Source organism: Apteryx mantelli, chromosome 3, assembly GCF_036417845.1.
Source record: "Apteryx mantelli isolate bAptMan1 chromosome 3, bAptMan1.hap1, whole genome shotgun sequence".
In the NCBI taxonomy this organism is placed as follows: Eukaryota; Metazoa; Chordata; class Aves; order Apterygiformes; family Apterygidae; genus Apteryx; species Apteryx mantelli.
Genome location: NC_089980.1, coordinates 83,474,341 through 83,496,421, shown reverse-complemented (window position 1 = coordinate 83,496,421; position 22,081 = coordinate 83,474,341). Strand labels below are relative to the sequence as shown.

The window sequence follows — 22,081 nt, the reverse complement described above, 5'->3', positions numbered from 1 at the left end:
AGGGCTGGGACTATATGTCCCCCTCTAATGTCCTTTTGCGTTTCCTTGCAGTAGTTCTTCTTGCTCCTGTTCCACGCCAACATGCTGTATTTTTGCATTTTTGTGCTTTTGCAAGAAGGGTGCAGCTATGAAACAGACTTGATCAGCGTGACAGTACTGACAAAATAGTGGATGTGGGAAAACTCTTAAGGGTAATTAAGTATGTATATATATATATACATATATAAATAAGTATATATAATAGGTAATTAAATATCTATACACATATATAAATAAGTGTGTGTATATGTGTGTGTGTATATATATATATATAAAATTTATATATATATAAACCTCTGTGCAATGGAGACAGAATATCCTATGACAAAAACTGAAGAAAGCAAGGTGGTTTGGGCTGAATTGAACTGTGCAGTTAAGAGATAATAAAGTTCTGAGGAAAGAAGAAAAGAGACAAAGACACTTGGAAAGGAAAAGGATATCACTGAGAAGACTGAAGAAATGATATAAAAAGGATATAGGCTGTAAAAGAGTGGGCTTTCGGATTTAACAGTTCCTTGAGTAAAGAGGAGAAAATGATAGAGAACATGCAACAAAGAAGCAAGTATCAGATAGCTGTGGGGAGAGGGAATGGGGAGCCTGGTAACAGGGAAATGCAGAGGAAGAGTCAAGAAATACAGACTAATACAAGACACCAAACTGGAAAATACATTTTCAAAAAGCAGAGGAAGACAGTAATGAAAAAAGTGGACGCTCCCCCGCACAAAACAGAAGGGAAAGTAAGCAATGACAAAGATGAAAGAAGATGCACACGCTTGCACAGCAGATGGAAAGAACACTTTATACAATGAAATGGAAAAGAAAGAAAGGAATATACAGTAAATTCACATTGATGGCAAAACATGATAAAATCCTTTCTCCGATTTTTCTCTGTGGCTCCTAAGTTCTGGAACAGCTATAGCTCTGCCTTTATCTGAATGATACTCCTGGGTCTTTATATTAGTGAAGACACTGGAAGAAAACAGTGCTGTATTTTGGTCATGTTTATCCTGTGTACATGTGAAATTAAATGGTAAATATTTACTATCTATGCTGTGTTTGGGCAATGTTTAAGTCAGTGATAAGAGCAGAAATAATATAAAAGTTACATCAGCAACATCCAGCAAGTACTTCACTGATTGAAGCATCATGTTTCTTCCTGTGTTGTAACACTTTCAAACATGCTTCTTGCAGGAGGATGAGCATATCTGGTTGGTGAAGAGGCTGAATGTTTTATGTCTGTATTTTTCTCATTCTTTTTAGGGACCTCTTGCTGTCTGTGGCTCTTGGCCAGGTACTCTCCCTCCTTATCTGTGGCATTGGCCTGACGAGCAAGTATTTGTCAGAAGATTTCCATGCCAACACACCTGTTTTTCAGAGCTTCCTCAATTATATCCTCCTATTCTTGGTCTACACAACAACGCTAGCTGTCAGACAAGGTGAGTGACTTTCTCTGAAACACCTAACTGTTGTGGAGAAAACAGTCAGCTAGGATAAGGCTTTTCTGGAACAGCAACAACTGAGTTATACTTGACTGTCGTTTAGGTACATATGCTAATAACATTTGTAACATATTTATATTAACAAATAATACATACTGGATGAACTGAAAAAAATAAATCTTCACTAGCAAGGAATAAATTAGTAGATAGCAAGGATGGTGATGCTGCATAAAAACAAAAAGATATATCAATACTATTCACTTTCTAGCTATTCTTATGCGAATGCTCTTCTTAACACCTGCCTCTCTGGTTCCACAGACACACAGTCAGGGTTAGTTTTATATCTGACAGCATGTCCTGCTGGGAAATGTTAGTATGCCTTACATCTTACATAGGTTAAGGAGAACTTAGATGCAAGCAAAGAAGAGGTAGCTAGTTCTAGTTGCTGCTCGAGGCAGAGTCACCTATTATTAGCAAAAGAAAAGAAAGAGAAAAAAATCCCTAGGAGATGTAGGTAGGGGATTCTGGATTCTGTGGTCTCCCCGAGATGCTCGTGAACAGAGCAGCTCTGCGGCCCTGTCTCTGTTATGGGACAAGGCCTTTGTAAGCGATCTGGCCTCCAAAGTGAGAAATGTACTCACGCACACTTCGTGCGTGACTATTACATAGTTTTTTACTATTACTATTACTTAAAACTATTACATAGTTTTTTATGACTTTCCTGCCCATCCCTCCCTTCTCTGAGATTTCATGCCTAGATGAGGTGTGGGACATGAATGTGTTTTAGTACATTTCTCACCCACTCATTTTTGCATAATCATTTTATTTATTCACCTTTACTGAACACTTGGATTAGAAGCAAAATAAAAGAGCAAAAATATCATACCCTTACCTGCTTACCCTCTTCTGACATAAAGAAGGGAGAGCTCTAAGGATGAAATGAATAAACAAATTTTTTAGGCCATGGTACATTTATCAGCATACTGGAGGCTTCACATTTTCATATAGAAGCAAATATTTTGAGATCTTCCTTGACCTTATATCTTCTCATGATTTGGAAACAACCATGAAGCTTAAGTTCTTCACTCTTAGTACAGTACTGTGATACAATACTCTAAAATATGATAGTGCTCCGAAAATAGTAAGTACTTCATTTCCATTAGAAAATGAACATTTAAAAATGTACTGCTGTGCTCCAGCACAAAGTGCTTAAACGTATTCAACTTAAGTTTGTAAAACATGCTCTCCATTGACATTTTTCAGAACTGATGAAGGCCGATTTGCTGAGGAAATGTCAACTCTCATATATGGAAAGATTGATCAGGCAGTGTTTCACTGTCTTGATGTTTCAGTTTGTGTAGGGGGAAGCATCACCAAATGCTTTCTCCACAAAAGGTTTAAAATGTGTATTAGTAGCATCTTTCTGGAGAGCTATGGTTAAAAATAATTCTTCTGAGTGTTAAGATTGCCTAGCTGTTCACAGGTTCTATCCCAGAAATGTCCTTTTCAAGACTGATTTAGATATTTTCACACAGAATCACAGAATGGTTGGGGTTGGAAGGGACCTCTGGAGATCATCTAGTCCAACCCCCCTGCTCAAGCAGGGTCACCTAGAGCACATTGCACAGGATTGCATCCAGGCACGTTTTGAATATCTCCAGAGAAGGAGACTCCACCACCTCTCTGGGCAACCTGTTCCAGTGCTCTGTCACCCTCACAGTGAAAAAGTATTTCCTCATGTTCAGATGGAACTGTCTGTGTTTCAGTTTGTGCCCGTTGCCTCGCGTCCTGTCGCTGGGCACCACTGAAAAGAGTCTGGTCCCATCCTCTCGACACCCTCCCTTCAGATACTTGTACACGTTGATAAGATCTCCTCTCAGCCTTCTCTTTTCCAGGCTAAACAGGCCCATTTTGGAAGCTAAGTCCCTGTGACTTTTAAATAGATTACTTTTTTGAAAATGCTAGCTGCTGAAGGGGTGTATAGCCTGTAATACTGCTGTGCATTGCAGGGGGTTGTTTAGAATACTGTTATGACACCTGATATATACTGATTTCCAAAAACTCTATCAAGCGCTTGTTTTACACATATAAAAATATTTGTTAAAATTATACAATATTTTTATAAATAATTTCTATCTCTGTTAAAAATGTAGTGGAGGACTAAAGGGAGTTTATTTGAACTATCTGTTGTTTCAGTAAAGCAGGTTTGTGAAGCAAACTGGGAAAGTGTTAGGGAAACGTGAAAATTATTTTCTGGGCATGCAAGAATGGTTGGGGAAGGTGTTTAAACAGGCCTACAGAGCATATGAACAACTATAGAAAAACATAAAGGGTACCAGTGGAATAATCTGGAAAGGAGCTGTCAAAAAGAGATAGATAGTTTTGGCATAGGGTCCAAGAAAATCTGGAACAAAATTGGCTACAGAGGCAAAGAAAGCCATGATCCAGGCGCTCACCATAACATTGCTGCTGAATGATACGGCAACACACAGCCAATTCATTTACTCAACTTTTAATATTGCCAAGTGATTGAGCTTGACATTGTCTTTTTGCTTGTGTATTTATTTAAATTCATTATCTGTGTTTGTTCCACTAAGGCAGTTTTTCTAGCAGCTCTAATCATTTGGCTTCGTTAACAGATGGAGATCGCATAGTAATTATATTAATTTTATAGGGGCTGATTCTGTTCTGAGCACCGGAAACATCAGAAGGCTTTTTTTCAAGTGTGATTCTCCTACTCTGTAGGCAAGATTTCAGATTCTTTAAATTACCGTCTTTCTCTGTCAGAAATCAGACCATCCTAAGTTGGCTGGCAGTCAAAAATGACTGCATCCCTTTGTCTTTTTCTTTGCTTGCTTTGTTAATCTCTGGGGTTTTGCAGAAACGTGCCAGCATAGAAGGAGTCACTTGAGGTGGCCAAAAGAACTTAATTCACTGTAGGACTGAAAACTAATTTCCTGGGACATCAGGAACTCCTCTTTCTTTAGAGGCTTCTTCCTGATTTTGTTTTACTCTGCCTCCCCTTTGACTTAGCCTTCTCTCAGTGTTCATCTTCTTGCCCAGAATAAGCTCCCTGAGTGATACTGAAAAGGTGAAATTTGCACTGAGTTCTGAAAATCATCAGGGGCTGATGATTAAAGCTCGTGATTACTGAGCTCCTCTGACCAAAGCCATCAGCAGTGAATGCCCAGCTTCTAGCAACCGAAGTTAGTCCATGGACATCAACAGCTTCCACTACATTTTTTTTATTTTGGATCATGAATGTTTTTTCCCAGATAATTTTATCACAGCCCTTTAGTGAGTGCAAAGATTAGGACTAACGCCTTGCAGTTCATCCTCATGGGATCAGGCAGTGTAGGACATAGACAAGTCCTGCAGGAGCTGCAATCTCTGAGTACCTTTAAGCTACATTCCCTTAGGAAAAAAAAAAAAAAAAGCCAGCATGTGCTGTAGGTGAAGATGGGGAACACTCTGAATGCAGTAAAAGTGGGCTCAACAGTTTTAAGCTGTGACGTTCCCATGACTTTTCATCATTATTGCAATTTGTTCTCATGACCAGAAATGAGCAATGACAGAAATGTCACAAGGAGATCTGTTCTTATGAGATTTTCTGATGAGCCATACAACATGGATACTATTCAGGTAGTGGTCATGAAAAGGGAAAGGATTTGGCCAAACTGAGATTTTCCTGAAGCAAAATCCAACTACCTTTTCTGTTGGCTGAATTCTGACTGTTTGTGTTAAATGATGGGTCTGGTAACTAGAAAACTCTCTCTGTTATACTTGATATTTTTGTGCTCAGCTTAATATTTCTTTTATATGTATGTTGAAGTTCAGCATTTTATTTTCATTAAGAAGTGAGTGCTGTGGTTCTTCCCTGCTAGGAATGCACACACTCAGGCATGCACAAATGCCAGTAGACACTTACTTACCCACAAATACGTACCTGCTATAGCTTCCAGTCAAATGCTCATAAATGCGCCAATATTGAAGTGCCGGGGTCTGAATAGAATTCTTTAGGGGCTTTTTTTGCAGGAAAACCATACTATAAAAATTAATGTCACTAATGCAACATTATAAGACATTGATATCATTATAAGACAGATATCATTATGTTTCATTATGTTTCATCTAGCTGATTGCCAAAAATTTAATAGGTAATAAGGAAATCCTCATTTCTTTCTTGAGGTGACTTACTTTCGTGCCTGTTGTTTTCACAGCCAAAACCTATTTTTGTCCATGGTAACACCTCTGACTTGAGAGGAAGGCTCTAACGCATATTATCGCAGCTCAGTCCCCTCATCGGCAGAGGATCCAGCTTAACAAAATCCTGTCAAGACACTTGCAGATATTCCTTTGGGTTGCAGATTATTACTAATTGAGGAAAAGAAAAGCCTTAGCAATCCTCCTGACAGGGAAATGGAACTAGGGGACGTAGAGCTGGTGGAGATGAGTTTTAGCACGTTAAAAAGCAGCAAGTGGGAAATTGTCCACAGTGGACCAGAAGGTGCTAATTACTAACAGTCAACACGGGTGAAGGCATCAGCAGCTTGCAACCAAAAATAAATCACTTCTAAAAGCCACCTCACATATGCTACAAATGAAAACAACACATCTACTAGACATCATTAAAAAAAAGAAAAAATGTGAAATTGCTAATTTTTGTTATTTTGGAAAACAAGGAATGAGAGAACAGTAGGCATGTATTTTGAACAGAAGGGGAACGTAAAGCCTTAAGGGCCAAATTCTGACTGAGTAGCACTTCACACTTCAAGTTGTTCCTTTAATTTTAGTGCAACAGGTTACTGAATATTTTCAGCCCACCATTACTGAAAGCTGGCAATAATTTGCTAGTTCAGAATCTGTGTATGTCTGGATTAATTCTGCTTCTAGGCTAAGTGATGAGGTTATAGCATATGTCAATGGAAATATGGTTTTCCCTAGAGTAACTGTAATGTCTTAGATCTGACATATAATGAGATCTGGTCTGTGCCCCAGAGTCAGCTACAGAGTCCTATGAGACTATTAAGAACTGAAGTCATGTCACTGGAATGTTAATTTTTATGAATTTCTGTCTTGGATTGGCTTATGACCTAAGTATTTCAATCGTATGTAAATCCCCAACATACCTCCTATTCAAATATGCATCCCCATTTAGATATATGAAAAACAACCGACCTTAACCTCCTTCCTACTTCCCCCAAAAGACTGAAACAGGCTGCTTGAAAGAAAGTAGAGCGCTTCATAGGAGTTGGTCTGTTTTACTGCAGTGGGTGTCAGCTATTTATTGAATGATTGAAAGGACACATGGCTCTTTTTACTCAATTTACTTCCACTAGCAATGCTATATTAACTCAAAAGCTAGCATTAGGCAATTAACTTCAGTAGACATAGCAGAATTTCTTCAGTATTAACACCTCTTTTTCTAGCCCACTCATAACAACATATCTTGGGAATACATGATTTAAGATGATCAAAGTACATTAAATGTACTGTACTTTGGGCGATATGTGCTGCACCATTGAGATGGAATGTCTACTGGAAACATATCGATCCCATTAGCATTTTCCATGAGAAGGCTTCAGAAATATGTTCACTTCTGATGATGGGGGGTGATCTTGATTAAAAAAGATGTATTTCCTCATCATTCAGCTTCCTGAATATGGTCATGTCTCAGCTGTAGAACAAGGGGCTTGTCGATGCTTCCAGTGTCAAACAAAACCTCCGCAGCTGTAGGAGAGCAGAAGTGTTGCCTTCTGCTCCTCTCTGCTGGCGATTCAAGCAGTGCATGGTCCCCGAGGGCCGCGTGCCAGCGAGGCCATGACCCAGCCCGCAGGAGCACACTGTGGACCTCTCAAAGAGGCAGCGTCACCCTTGAAGCGGGGGGACCTGCAGGGCGAATTCCTATCCAGCTGGCCAAGCTCCTTCGGGTCCTCCCAGTGCACGGGCCAGTCTGACCCTGTGCTGTAAAATGAAAAGTCGCAGTGAGCGTTGCTTGGGGCAAGTGAAAAATAATGGCGTTCTGGTCCTTGGTATGTTTGTAGCAGCACTGCAGGTTCGCCCCCATGTAAGGCTTTGCAGTCACCAGTGCACTTCTAATTACTCTGGGCTTGTAGTTATGGATGCCAAAGTGTGCAGGATGTGTTTATTATGAAAATGGTCGGCCAGGCAGGCCTTTTGTCTCCAACTTGAAAAGCCCTTTCCATATTCAGAAGGAATTCTGTACTTTATGAGAAATTAAACTAAAATTCTGACTCTTTACACACAGTTAAAATTGCATATATTTCTTTTGTCACATGCAAACTTGCTGGTTTGAATAGCATGCTCACGGGAGCAAGAATTATGACTCGTTATGTGTCAGGATTTGCCCACCACACAGTGGACACCATGGCAATCTAAACAGAAAAAACTGTATGACTAGACCCAGTTTACTAGTCAGCCACATTTACTTAATCACTTTGTGCTTGAATTTTCCCTCTATTTTCAATTGTTTTTTTTCAAAATTTCCTGCTATAAAATGCTGAATGCTGATCCTCTCTACTGTATGAACATTTATTTTTCAGTTCTGTAGATGGCTACAATTCAATGAGGTGTTAAACTTCTCCTGTTCATATAGTTTTCAGAGGTCCTTGGGATCCTATTTTTTTTAAACAGTTTCCCAAAACCACAGAATTTCCCTTCCCAGTGCAAAGATATCATCTTACGTTCTTCAGCCATAATACAGAAACAGATGCAATTTCAATAGAGTATGATTTATTCCACAGTGCTGTAAGAGGACAGGGTAAAAAACAATAGACCACATTGTTGGTAAGGAGCTAGGGTAAAAAACCAATAGACTCGACCTTTTTGTCTTTTGTTTTGTTTTGCTTTACTTCTCCTGGTGGAAAGGCTGAGATTCTTTTAACGCTCCAGGTTTTTCCTTGTCAGCTCTCCTTGTTACACTAACCAATACACGCAGGCCTTCGTGCTTTGGCCCTGCTGCCTGCTTTACACCCACACAAGGGACCAGGCATCTCAGGGCTTAGTCAATTCTCATTTTCATCAGGTGCACTTTGCTTTGCCAGCTGTTTAGCAAGTTACAAATAAACACTTACAGGAAGGAATCCTGGCCCCGGACATAATGAGAATGTGTTGGCAAGTAAAGCCACACAGGAAACCTCAGCCCTTTCTTTTTATTGTTTTTGTCAGTTCTGTGCTCCTGATTTTTAGGTTAGACACCCGCTGTCCAAACCCACAGCACGCATCCCATATCACAAAATGCGTATTTTTCTATTAATCCTAGAGAAAGTAGCTCATTCTACCCTGTTGCATCATATTATTAGAATAAATCATCTACATCCCGCAGTGCACACAAACTGAAAATTAGAAGGCACTGTTCCTTTATGCAGGTGGCAGCAGTTAAGCACGAGCCCTGTGTGCCATGCTTTAATGAAGCAAACCCTAATGCGCTCATGATGACCCCAAAGCAATAAAGGCCAGGTCTAATCAAGCATCCATGCTGTTGCAGTCTCTGTAAGAGTAACCCACAGTCCCTGATACAGCTCATTGAGGGTCCAGAAATGCCTCTTGTTGTACTAGGTTGCTTTCAAAATAGCTTTGCTGCCCAAAGGAGTATTCTTTCTGGTATCAAAAACAAAAGCTGTGAGGGAGTGTTGAACAAAAGCATAGCAGGCTCTCATTTTTCCTGGCTTGACAGATGCAGTTAAGAGGAAGAAAAAGACAGAGAACCCTTACTGTCCTCTTGACTTAAATGAGGAAATGGGAGGTCTTGTCTGTACAGCAAAGTGAATTTTGGATGAAAGTGAACTATGAGTACCTCTTCTTGTAACAAAATACCCAGAGAATTCAAATCACTGAGCACTTGAAGGACAAGTGCTCAGAGCACAGTCAGGTTAAGAAATTTAGACACAGTCATGTTTCTGGCTACCAGGTTTATGCCCTCAACCAGTTTCTTCTAGACATAGCATTCAGATTTCCACCATGATTCAAGGAATGGTGCATATTTTGTAAGAGCAAACTAATGTTACAGGCACTAAGGGCAGTGAGCATAAAAGGGAGGCCAAGCTTTAGGCTGCTCTCCTGGGGCTATGGATCATGTTTGCATCAAGATACTGCAGCATCACTGTGAGGCAATACTTATACTGAGTAAACTGCTTGACAATAAGGCAGTTTTCTCCTGGAGTCAAAATACATATGGTTTTCTATCTAGAAACATTTAGTCAGATGTGGCCATTCCAAGCCAGTAAGTTCATAAATAGAAAGCACAGACTCAATAAAATGGGAGGCAATGCATTTTTTCAGTTTACAGCTGCAACATCTTAGGTAGCTAGTGGAATTTAGCAGAATCAAAATAAATGATCCCAGCGAATATGATGATTTTATTGTTGATTCCAGCATCAAAATCTGAATCTTGGGGCAAATCTGCAACATATATATTTGCAAGTATTGAGGTTTGGATTAAGATCCAGATTTTGTTGCTGAGCCTTTAAAGCTCGCTCCTTGCATGCTTGTCCAGAAGCCATGCCAGCCTCTTAACTATGGTGCTAATCTGGACACAAATCTGTGAGTTCCCATTTAAGAACATAAACCTTGTTGCTAGAGGCATGAGTGGACAGACTCTAGGAAGCTCTTAGGAAGTGCAGTTTGAACACTTGTGCTTCTTGGTGCTTGATTTGCAATCTCATCTCAACAGCTGCAGTAACACATATTCATATTTGTACCACAGATTCAAATATGGACACAGATGTTAGAGGTAAAAGAATCAAGGCTTTTGATCATGCTGAAAGCCAGGTGTTGCATGGTACATTCCTGGAAGTGCTCAGATACCGTGGCGCTGAGCACATACAGAGCTTTGAAATTTGGCCCATGGTATCAGAATATTGTGCGCCGGCAAATGTGGTACTTGGTCGTTCCATCTGAGGATAAAGCAGCTCCCTCTCTAGCCAAGATTGCCTGACAGTATATCAAATAATAAATTGTCTCTTAAGGGTGTGAGCTGAATCAGAAACCGAGCGCAACAGTGTATTTTCTGTAGAATTAAGGGATAACTGTCCTTTTTAGTGTTAGTATATGGATGTGACTCTTTTTTCTCCCTAATACATAAACATCTCCAGCAGTGTTTACAAAACCAACCATCCTTCCCCACCACAATGAGGAAAGTTAATGGTTCTGATAAAATAGCGTACCCTTGATCCTACAGCTGTAAGCAGAATGCAAGGGTTGCCTCTCCCACTTCATGTGGTATCAGTATTTGCCTGTGATTTATGAAATCTTTAAACATTCGTCAATTCAAGCTGCTAGCCAGGGTAGCAGGATGCATATTCAATGCACGTAGCTCCAGCACTCATACGGGATATTTGAAGTGTGGTTACAAGATGATAACTGTATTGCCTGAAGGAGATAAGTCCTGCTCTGCCAGAATGGTGCTTTGTATGTAATTAGTGTAAAAATTTGGAGGAATAGAGTTTATCCTTGAGATCGTCTTTCTCATTAAAAAAGAATCAAAATGAAAGAACAAAGCTGTCCCTTCAGTGAATTGAATTGCTGTCCTAAGTTTTCATTAAATCAAAGACTCGGCAGCATCCTATTTTGCAGCCCAGTTGTAAACTGTACATAGGACTTGCAGCAAAGTCCCTATGAAGATCACATCTTTTGTGAAGGTTAGGAAGAGCAATATATTTGTCTTACATATGAAAAAAAAAACACCTCTCCATTTCCTTTTTCTGATTTCGTTAGCTTCTGCTGACAAGATGATACTAAGACAGAAGAAAGAGCAAAGAGCATATGTGATGCTCCAGGTAACTCACAGCCACAGCTAGATAACTTTATCTAAGTAAACTGCCTTATCTAAAGTAAGGACTATGAGCTAATATGAATCAAGGGAATAAAAAGTTATGGTAGTGGGAAAAAAGTTCCATTTTAGGCTTACTCTTATGGCTTATACTGCCAAGCCATAAAACAAGTAGTAATTTCCTCTTCCTTCATCTGCATTGTCAGTGTAATCCACATAATTATTTTTACAACTAAATGCATCTTTTAGGCAGAAATGTACAAATATCCTATCAGTTTTTCCATTTTTTTGTATACATTTTTTTTTCCCTTACATTGGCTAATCTGTTAGCCATTAGCATATGGTTACTTCAAACTCCTGTTGCATTTTTGGATGGCAAAGCTATAATAATAATGAATAGGCAGCTTCATCTGAAAAGTTGTTTACAAATTTAGCACTGAGTGTCCAAGGTGCAGTTATGTTGTATTCTCTCCCTTGTGCTCATAAGGTGCTGAGCACAGGCAAGAGCATAGAGTCAGTTCTGCAAGACGATCAGTATTCAGGGTTTCAGGAGCTGACCTCTTGGCTTAGATCCTTTGGTTGAAATTTTGATTCACAAAACCTGGGGATCCTTTCAGCCCAGGTGGCTGTTGAATAGAGCAGCAAAGATGCTTCCTCTCAGCTTGGGGTCATTAGTAATTGACTGTATTAGAACCCCTGCCTACGTTATTTTTCCTGATTTAGCATTAAAGGGAAGGAGAAAAATAAGGTATGCCACCTAAGAGCCTCCTCCTCTTCTTGCAGACATTTCCCCTGATAGGAGGAGGAGGCTGTGAGAGGAGGGTGGGAAATTTGCCCATAGAAGTCATGAGCTCTACAAATGCGCAGGAGAGAGAGAGACCACGTGCATATCTCAGCAGAGCATTTACCTTTAGTTGTCAGTGATCTGATGGTGACAGTCAATTCACAGGGATATTTTTGAAACAGTTACAGAACTATAGCAAAGTTTGAAAGGAAAATTATGCATCTGTGCCTTTTCTGAGTCAAATGTCCAGGAACTTGTTTCTGTGCAGGTTATGAAATATTTACACAATAAAATTTGTCCTTGCCTCTGTGATTCTCTGTCCATGATCTGATATTTGGGTTGGTTTGTTTAATTCTAAAGGCGATTTTAAAATCCCAGGGCAGAGGTGAACTGTCATTGCTGTAATTACATGAATCTGCACTGATTTACACCATTGAAGGTGTAAATGAAGGTGTTACATGTTTAAGGGCATAGGTCCTAAGATCCTAAGAGTTTTTGTCTATATACATGTATATATGTGTATATACACATATATGAACAAAGCTATGTATGGTCAATAGAATTTATTTTCATTGTTAATTTATATTACTTATCACTTCAAGACCCCAATGAACTTCAGGTTTTCCTGAGCTAGGCTTCATACTTAGTCGGCCAGGCATATCATAAGAAACAGGCCAGTGTATAACCAGGGACATTTTACCTCCACTCATAGCTTTTATAGCAGTTGAAAGAGATGAAGTGCCATGAAGGGGACAGAAGCTTTCCAATAAACGTGCTTTCCATGTAAACCTGCTTGCCATTGAGTTCTTCCCAAGTATGCCAGGAAGTGAATTCCTGAATGCATGGCCACTGGTGGAGGATCCTATTAACTCTCTCACAACAGGGTTTTGAATGGGGTATTAGAAATGCAGGAAAACAGTCAGTTTTAATATATGGAGGATTTTGAATGTCTGTGTTTTTTCCATTGTGATTTGCATAGAAAATATAAAATAATCTGTCTGTATCAGAAGCATATTTCTCTGAACTACTGAAATGTTTCTAATGGGATTGACTCATTTAATAGATACATTGCATTTCAGTGTCTCTGTTTTATAATGATTGCACATATGCCTAAATCTGTGTAAAGACATGTCATCTTTACAGGTGATTTATTTATTTATTTATTTATTTATTTATAATGTCATCTAGATGTAAAAGCAATCTAGATTAAAAAGCAAGATGCATGTTTCATTTGTCAAGTAGAAGAGACAGTATAGCCCTCCACATGGTAAGAGGAGAGAGGTCTATAATGTGGAAGACAGCGTTAGTAAAATTGTACAGAAGAGCACAGACAGTTTTGCATCAATTGTTATTTCTAAACAAATGCACAAAATAAGCACTTTAAAGACATGTTTATAAGTATGTGCACCTCAAATTCCAAGTTAAACAGTCTAATAAACAAAGAAAGCTGACACAGAAGTCACTTCTTTCAAATTTACACAGGATATATCTTCTTAAGATAAAAGTTTCACAACTGCCTTACATTTCTGTTATATACCCACCTGATATTACAACAGAAATTCATTCCTAATTAGGTAGCTGCTTAGCACAAATTGTAAGGCTTTACCAACTTTTTTTTTCTCACTTTTCTAAAAAGACTCAGTTTTTTAATCCGTGTTAATATATTTCATATTTTGTCAGTAATGTGATGAAATGTCATCTCCTTATTTCTTAATATTTTGAATAGTGGAATAGAAATAGCAATTCATTTTCAACTGTCTCTGTCACATTCATTGCAGAGGTATTTCTTCTCATGCTTTCAATGAGGCTTGTGTTTCTTTCCATAATTTCCACTGATCCTGCATTGGTGAGGGGACTGTCTATCTTCTGTTAATTACAATATTGAAAAATAATCTGCTTGAGTAAATTTCTTCCCAAAAAATCTATCACAATATTAATATTTCCCACTGTGGCTTTTATTTTGTACTTCCTTGAACCCCATATAGTATATTTTCTGAATTTAATCTGTTGTGTACTGAACAGTATTTAATGGACTTGAGGGGCTATTGGATATAGAAGTAAATGACACAGAAAAGAAGCAAATTTTTTTTCATGAAAACCTGGGAATTGAGAGGGAGAGATTATTGGCATCATTAAAAAGATGTTGAATTAAAAAATAACAGTAACAAGACCAACGGCACTGAAGTTTGTCATCGCTTTTCACAGTTTGACAGACAAAGTTTCCTGTTTATTAGAGTGGAACTATTTATTTGTACAAGCCAAACTTTATATCTTTAGTGAAGCGTTTTGAGCAAATTGATAGTGATTTTGAACTGAAAACCCTATCCAATATCAACAGCACAGCTGCAAAGTGACATACAGGAATACACTGATCCCTTTCAAGGAATTTAGTAAAGTAATTCCTTCACTGTAAATTATTTTTATTACCTATTTACATTACTAGCTTAAAGCAAAGACAGTAAGAGTTTTAATGGATAAACTGATAATAAGTATTTCAGATCTTTAAATGATTGTGAAATCTGATAAAAAGGGTTATTTTCCCTTTTATGCCTAAATTATATCATCTAATGATAATTATAACATCATAAAAATTAAAAAGATCTCCTAAGTTAAACTTTCAGAGGCTATTGTGCCGCCGTATTGAACCACTGCATCAGCAATAATCAATGGAGGCCATGACACTGCTTTCAATTTTAAGAACAAGTGTTAGACAAATATCTACTAGGGATAATATAGATGTAAGCAATCATCCCTGTTGCAAGGAGTTGGATTATCTGATTTAAATTCCTGTAATTCAGGATTTAAATTCCTGTAATTCTTTAACCAAGCACAAACAGTGTTCATGGCCCCACTACAGAGTTTCAAAGCAAGGTACCATCTGGTAGGAGACTAAAATGTGAACACAAGACACTGAGCTTGGTGAGGCTTCTGGGAGACATGGTCACAAAAGGAGATCTCAAGTAGGTTCTCAAGGACAGTCAGCAAGGTGGAAAAGCTCAGGGCATGCAAATATTTGCTCTGGAAAGTGCACTTACACTAGAGGAGCATCCTAAACAAGATATCATCTGTGTTGTACTGGGCCATTTGCTGTGGCGTAAGCACCAGGCTAACAGATGTGGCAGGCTTCTGTGGTTGATTTGTACAGTCACAAAACAGGCGCTACCCAGAATGTTTTTGTTCTGTGTAAAGAAAAGACAGGAGACACAACTGTACCCTACTGCTCCCACCCTGAGACTTATATATGTTCTTCTTCCCCTCTCTAGTGGTCAAGTGTTCCCAACATGAAAAAGTGATACTCATTTAGCTGTTTGTCACTGTGAAGAGGATTTGAAAAGTCACTGCTGGAACTCTATTTTTTGCTGGTTAGATAGATAAAGGAATTCTGTTAGGGAACTACTTTGGAAAGGGACTTAAGATACAAGCCCTTGTGTGGAATACTTCCTCAAGGGCATTTCCTGGAGATCTCAGCACAGTTTCCCTAAGAGTTCTGTGACATTGCTCAGGTGTCATCTATTATAAATGCTATGAACTGTCACTCTTTCAAGTGATCATATGGCCTAGAGGAGCAAAAAGGATTTCAGTTCCAACGCTTGGAAATAGAAATCTGATTCCATGATGTGTCTGTGGTTCATCTCTGATAGACCAACAGCCACGCACAGACTGTGATAACTTATGCTCTGGATTTCTGAATTTGCTGATGGTACAGTTTCTAGATAGTTACGTGGTGGCTGCCTGTTAGACAGTCAGATTTGATTTTTATATTATTACAAGGTAGACCATCCTTAACCCAACTGCAAATGTGTGGCATATTTTTTGGCAATAGCTCAGTTTAAGGGCAAGTGTTGATGATGCCCTTTTCTAACTCCTTGACTCCCTCAGGGAACAGTTGTACAGCAAACAATCCTCTTTTGACCCTTTTGAACTAAAGACAAAATGAAATTAAGGCTGAAAAAGAAATGACTGTGAATGTGAACAAGGAATTGAGGGTTATGATAGACTTGAATGGACCTGGTGAAAAGTGAAGTGCAGCAGAAAGTGATTTAATTTTTTAAGTTCAGGACATAAAAACAGTGTGATCTTCATGTAGCCTTCTGGGCAATTTTGGAGACCCAGTTCAAAGAAATCTATGAAGGTTTTGCCTGAACAGACAGACTGTAAAGCAAATCAAGAATACAAAGCTGTAATGAGGAGCAGTGGGAGCTGACCAAAACACTGATGCAGGCTTACAAAGAGCTGAGTGAGTCAACATGGCTGGAGAACAGCAGTTCTCGTCCTCTGCTTAATTTGAAAGCCTTGTTTTGAATCTGTGATCAATGCAATTCCCTGCTGATTCCGTTTTTCCCCATCATACCAAAATTATCCTGCTTGCCCCTACTATCACTGCCATCCAAAGCTTTTTTTCTCTTCTCTTTTCCGATGTTCCAATTTCCTTTCTTATTGAGTCCCTTTTTCTTCTGTTCCTTTCAGTAATGTTAGGCACAGCTCCCTGTTTCTCTGCTTTATCCTGTAATCATCTTTATTCCAAAAATTGCCTATAGAAAGTCCTTCTCAACTGATCACATCTTTGAAACTGTCCTCAATGCTGCATTTGTTTCTAAGTCTGGCTTTAGCTTCTTTCCCAGCTACTCCATGTTAACATGTCGGTAACAATTTTTATTCTAATATGGCTTCATATGAATGCAACTTGTATACTGTTTTTAGGAGGAGAGACTAAATGAATATCAGAGCAGCAGCAGTAGCAGGTTGTACAAGGCACCCTGTTACCAACAGAAATTATAGAGCAAGACCAAATTCTGACATCATTTCTCAAGGCCTTATTCTGAATGAAGTGTAGTATAGGAGAGAGACGTGTAGTAAGGAGCTAGAGAAAAAGAAGCTACATTTTAGAACAAGATGTTTTCTCTGTAAGAACTGCATTTTCACCATATCAATAAAGGATTACATCCATATCTAAAATAGAGACAGAATTAGAATGAAATTTCACAAGGGTTTGTTTTATGTTAAAGCTATAATAGGAATGTTTCATATAGTTGAATTTTGAGGAAAAATATACTATTTGTAGACAGACATTTTAATAATGCAGAAGATCAATTAGCTTTTGAGTCCTGTGCTCTAGCAAGGTAGACAAAAGTTGTATCTCTATCATTTTGAATTATAAGTAATGAAATAGTAATTTGTATAGGTCTGATGATTAAGCATTTCACTACAAATACTGGTGTAGTTGGTCCAAGTGGAATAACCTTTTCATAGCTTCTGCCATGGAAATAAAACCAAGAAAGCTGTGTTTGAAAGCTATGCCCCTTGTAGTTAGAACTCAGTCAAGCACAGAGCCCTAGGAAACTGTGGTTTCAGTGCTGTGTGCACAGGTTCCTGGAAGGCAGTAAATCACATCAGAAGCACGCAGATTATCTATCTGTCCATCCAGCCATCACTGTGGTAGCTGAGTGCCTTTAAAAGCTTTTTTGTTTTAGGCTGCATATGTTTAAATATATTAAACAACACATTTAAAGTGTCAAAATTCCATTTCTAGCTTTGATTCAGTGCCTAACACTGAGCAAGTTGTTGAAAGTAAAATCTTATTCTTGTTTTTCTGCTGTGGACAGCAAAGAAAATCAGCAGAGGCAGTGAAACTAACTGCCAAGGATTGTTCTTCGTACAAAATAGTATTGTCAACTTTGTAGGAAACTTTTGTAATTTAAAAAGAATCATCATAATATGTATGTGTTTTTTTCTTAAAGTGCTCATGTAGTTCTGTCTTTTGAGAATATATCTCCTCTGAGTTTTATAAAAGGTATGTTTCTAGCAAGGTTGCAAAGAAAACTGTTCAAATGTGAAATCTCTATTTCACCTTTTTAAAATACCAAGTTTAATAACTTGATCATAATGTAATTCTTAAAACTATCTCTACAATTTTGAATGAGATCTAATTCAAAGATACTTTTGAATGTTCGTGGCTGACTGGACTGAGAATGTGATGACATACCTGATTGATAGGTTCAGTAATTTGCTGCTCTAAAGAAGAGACTATGCATTTGCCTTGCTCTACTTGGCTGGAGCAAGAGAAAGTAGTGACAAACCAGAGAAAAAAGTGTAATGAACAAAGCTGTTGGTGTTATGCCCACTGTTTGCCCACCGATCTCAGCTTTTAGAAGTATAATGGACTGTACGGTCTTCACTGAGGGCACAGGAGTCCAAGACCTCTGAAATTGCCTTGTAGCACACAGCCTGCTTACATAACGGTTACAGGGGCTGTCAGCTTGCTCCACTTGTAAAAAGGAGAAAGTCTACTGATGTCAGATGTAGAGTATGAAGGAAGAAAAGACGTTATTTACTACTTTTCACTGTTGTCTTGTAGAACAAATCCTTAAGAACATAGGAAAGCCCAACTGGATCAACCCAGTGGTCCCCGTAAGCTAATACTTTGTCTCAGATGGAGAGCACATGAGCTTGCCTACATTCTGTGGTCTTTTTTCCCCTTATATTCCGCTCCAGTTGTTACATTAGTGATGTTAGAGGAATATCTGATCCTAATTTCTCTAGTATGGACCTGATGCCCATGAATTTGTCTAATCCCTTTTTGAAGTTGTTAATACTGTTTGCCTTCATACCCTCCTGTGGCAGCAGGTTCCAGAAATTCACCACCTGCTGTGTAAAAAAGTGCCTTTTTAATCATTTTTAAACCAATCTCCTGTTAGTTTCTAGAAGTGCCCTCTAGATTTAGTGTTGCATAATTTTGTAACAGCTCCACACGCACTTTACACACCACACTCAGGATTTTGTAAACCACGATCATATCCCCCCTCACCTTTCTTCTCTCCTATTTAGAGTCCCAGCTTTTTTAAATCGCTTCTCTTAAAGCAGCTGTTCCATCCCTTTTAAGAATTAATTGTAACTCTCTGTACCTTCTCTAACTCCATTTTTCCATCCTGAAAAGTGAGCAGTGAGCCGTATGCTTTGCTTTAACCAGCTTTCGGTCCAGAAAATAACTTTTCCACCAATCCTGTGGCAGCTCTTTCTTTAATAACCTTTGGTGTGGAACCTTGTCAAAGAGTTTTCAAAATCCAACTATACCGTGTCCACTCTAATAAGCTCACATGCTTATTGGCATCCCCACAGTACTGCAGCAGGTTAGCAAGGCAGGATGTCCCTGCGCAGAAGCCCTGCAGGCCCTTTTCCAACACACTCTGAAACACCAAATTTCCAAATACCACCTCACCAGGAAGAGAAGTCAGACCCACCAGTCTGTAGTTGACAGATCGCCTCTAAAGCCCCTCTTGTAGCCTGCAGGGTGTTTGTGATGATCAGTGGCACACCGTGGCCAGCAGTTCTGCATTTCCATATTTGAGTTCCTCCAGAACTCCTGGGTGAATGCCATCTAGTTACTGGTGAGTTATTAACATTCAGCTTAAATATTTGGTCTAACAATTCTGTATTTATTTAAGATTGAGTCAGCTCCTGTGGCCAATATGCTATAAATAATGTGTCAGGTGTGGGAATTTCCCCAACATCCTTAAGCAGTAAAGACCAGCGCAGAGGCTGATTAAGCTCCTCTGCTAAAGCACCTTCTTTTCTGAAGGATTGTCTGGCTGTGACAATACAGTGATCCTAAAACTCCTGGTGAGGGACTTTGTTTTCATACTAGTGGTGAAGGTCCAAGTTGCTCTGCCTGCTCATCACCGGAGGTCTTTGCTTTAGAACAGCGGATATCTGCGCCCTGATTTTTCCACATCATTACAGTATTTTTTTAATGGTGATGCTGGGAGATGAGCTAACCTCATACTGGGTACCTGATACCTGGCTACCTCTTTGCCAAGGCAGCAAAAAAATGCCAGGTAGATTCTATCAGTGGCATTCACCAGAAGAGTCTCTTTAACCCTAAATGCTCTACCTTCTCCTTCCTCCCCTAGTTCCTCTGTGACACACACTCAGACTCGATTATAGTGGGAACTACCAGTGCTCGCTGCTGTTGATGTTTGTTGCCCATGAGGGACTTCAGTATCAAAATTACAGCTGCTTTTCTTACTATTCCCTATAGATTCTCAGCTTGTAATTAGCAGTACAAGCATCTTTAAAAACACGGTTTGGAAGACAGTCCTTGGTTTGGACGTGGGATAATATATGACCATATAGGTGTGTAAACCTTCCTACATGACTAGTATGGGTCAAAGAATTGACTATTTTTCCAACCATCCAACATTCTAGCTGCAATCCAGTATCAAAAGCCTCTATTGGTCATACAGCCTGAGTCTTGCAAAGGCTGCAATGTGGGCTGTCTCACAGCTGGGCACTGGATAACATGCACTTCCCGTTCAATTTAACCAAGGTCCTGATCAGTCTTCAATGGCCGGCTGCCCCAGCAACGGCCCCAGTTGTTAGTTTCTGAAACCAGCTGTGATGACTTCACCATTACATCCTCGCACTCAGCTACAGTATGTGGCATTATCTTCCTTCCAGCAACAGAGGAATCCTCATTTCCTGATTCTGGATGATCACCATCAATATTTTTCTGTCTGTCCTTGGCAGACTGCCTTTTGTCTTCTGGCTCCATTAAGGGAGTAGCCCTTCCTTCCCGACTGTTCCTAGTTGCCTTGTTAAATTCATCATACTAGAAAGAGCAAGTATAATGGGAACCTGGAAGAAACCTGGACAAGAGGCACACCTGTGTTTCCGTTTTTCACTTTCAGCTTTGTTCAGATGCCCCACTAACAACTAACTAGAGCTAGCCCTAGCCTGTTTGTTAGAAGATTGCTTCCCTTTCTGGTGACATAGCATCTATCTACTTTTAACAGCTCTGTTTTCGTATGGAAGGTGAACAAACAAATCCAGAACCTTCTTTCTTACACCATTTATAAACCTAAAGCTTCACTTCCACAATATTCTGCCTCCTCCTGCCTTCTTTTCACTCAAGGGATGGAAAGAATCGCTAAGAAGATTTCTTGATTTGCTAAAAACCCGCAGTACCTTTCTGAGATTTCTGAATTTAACTATAACATGACCTATAACCTGTGAAGTATTCCACAAAGCAGTATCAGTATGGTGGCCAGCCCATATGAATCTATTGCTGTTTCCAGAGTCTAGATAATAGTGAGGTCATGTCTCTTTTATTAATAAGAACAAAGTCACAAAGTAGAAAATTAGAAAGTTTTTAATTTTCCAGTCGAATATCTCAGATGGCTTTTAATGTCTGACAAGGTTGGGAACAGATGAAGGAACTCAATGTTGAAATTTTAAATGACCATAGAAATTAGAAAAACACATTTTTCCATCTTTAAGCAAGAATCCAGAATGATAATACTGTTCTACTGTGACTACATGTCCTAAGTTGGCCCTCAGCCAGGTGGAAAACTCCCATATACTTTTGTCCTCACTAACTCTTTGTGAATTAGGGCAAAAATAGATCAGTTTTGCAATGCCTTCTTTTCGATAAAGCCAGTGTCATAGCATGATAGTAATAATATTGAAATTTATATCACCCATAAACCTTTTATAGCAATGTAATTAGTTGGGCTATTAATACTACCCAAGCTTAGCCTTATTTTATTGCTGTGAACACAGCTTGTAATCATATAAATGATAATAAGTAATAATGCTTAAGGGCACCGTATAAACCTATAAACCCAGACATTTCAGTCTGTTTGATGAGTGCTCTTTGTGAACACAAGTAGGGGATCCTAAAGATTTTCCTCTACTGTGGGTACTTATTTCCATGCTTTCCTTAGAGAGTTGAATAATGGAAAAAAAGGTGATAATACTTTCATTCTTCTTTCATTTACTCTAATCTGACTCTACTGACTTCTGTGCTAATACTGGTGTAAATTAGGTAATAGCAAGAAAGAATTAGGTTCCAAGAGTTTTGGGAATATCATTCTGTGACATATTTCTGCATATCAAAGGTGTGTTTCTTACAGTTTTATGGTGTTCTCAATAGGAGATTATTCAAATCTTCTTGCTGCCTTGTGTTTTCATGCTGTTTTATGGAATTAAGATTAGTCTATAATGAGGGCACTATTTGGGGGAAGAGGAGATACA

At 38.9% G+C, this 22,081-nt stretch overlaps 1 protein-coding gene across 1 annotated transcript in view; it reads left to right on the top strand.

Moving 5' to 3' along the window:
• SLC35F1 (solute carrier family 35 member F1) overlaps positions 1–22,081 on the top strand; it is a 262,855-nt gene that overhangs the window by 150,846 nt on the left and 89,928 nt on the right. Inside the window, exon 2 of the mRNA XM_067294793.1 lies at positions 1,300–1,475. Within this exon, the coding sequence (XP_067150894.1) occupies positions 1,300–1,475 (176 nt within the window). The remainder of the gene's footprint in view (positions 1–1,299; positions 1,476–22,081) is intronic.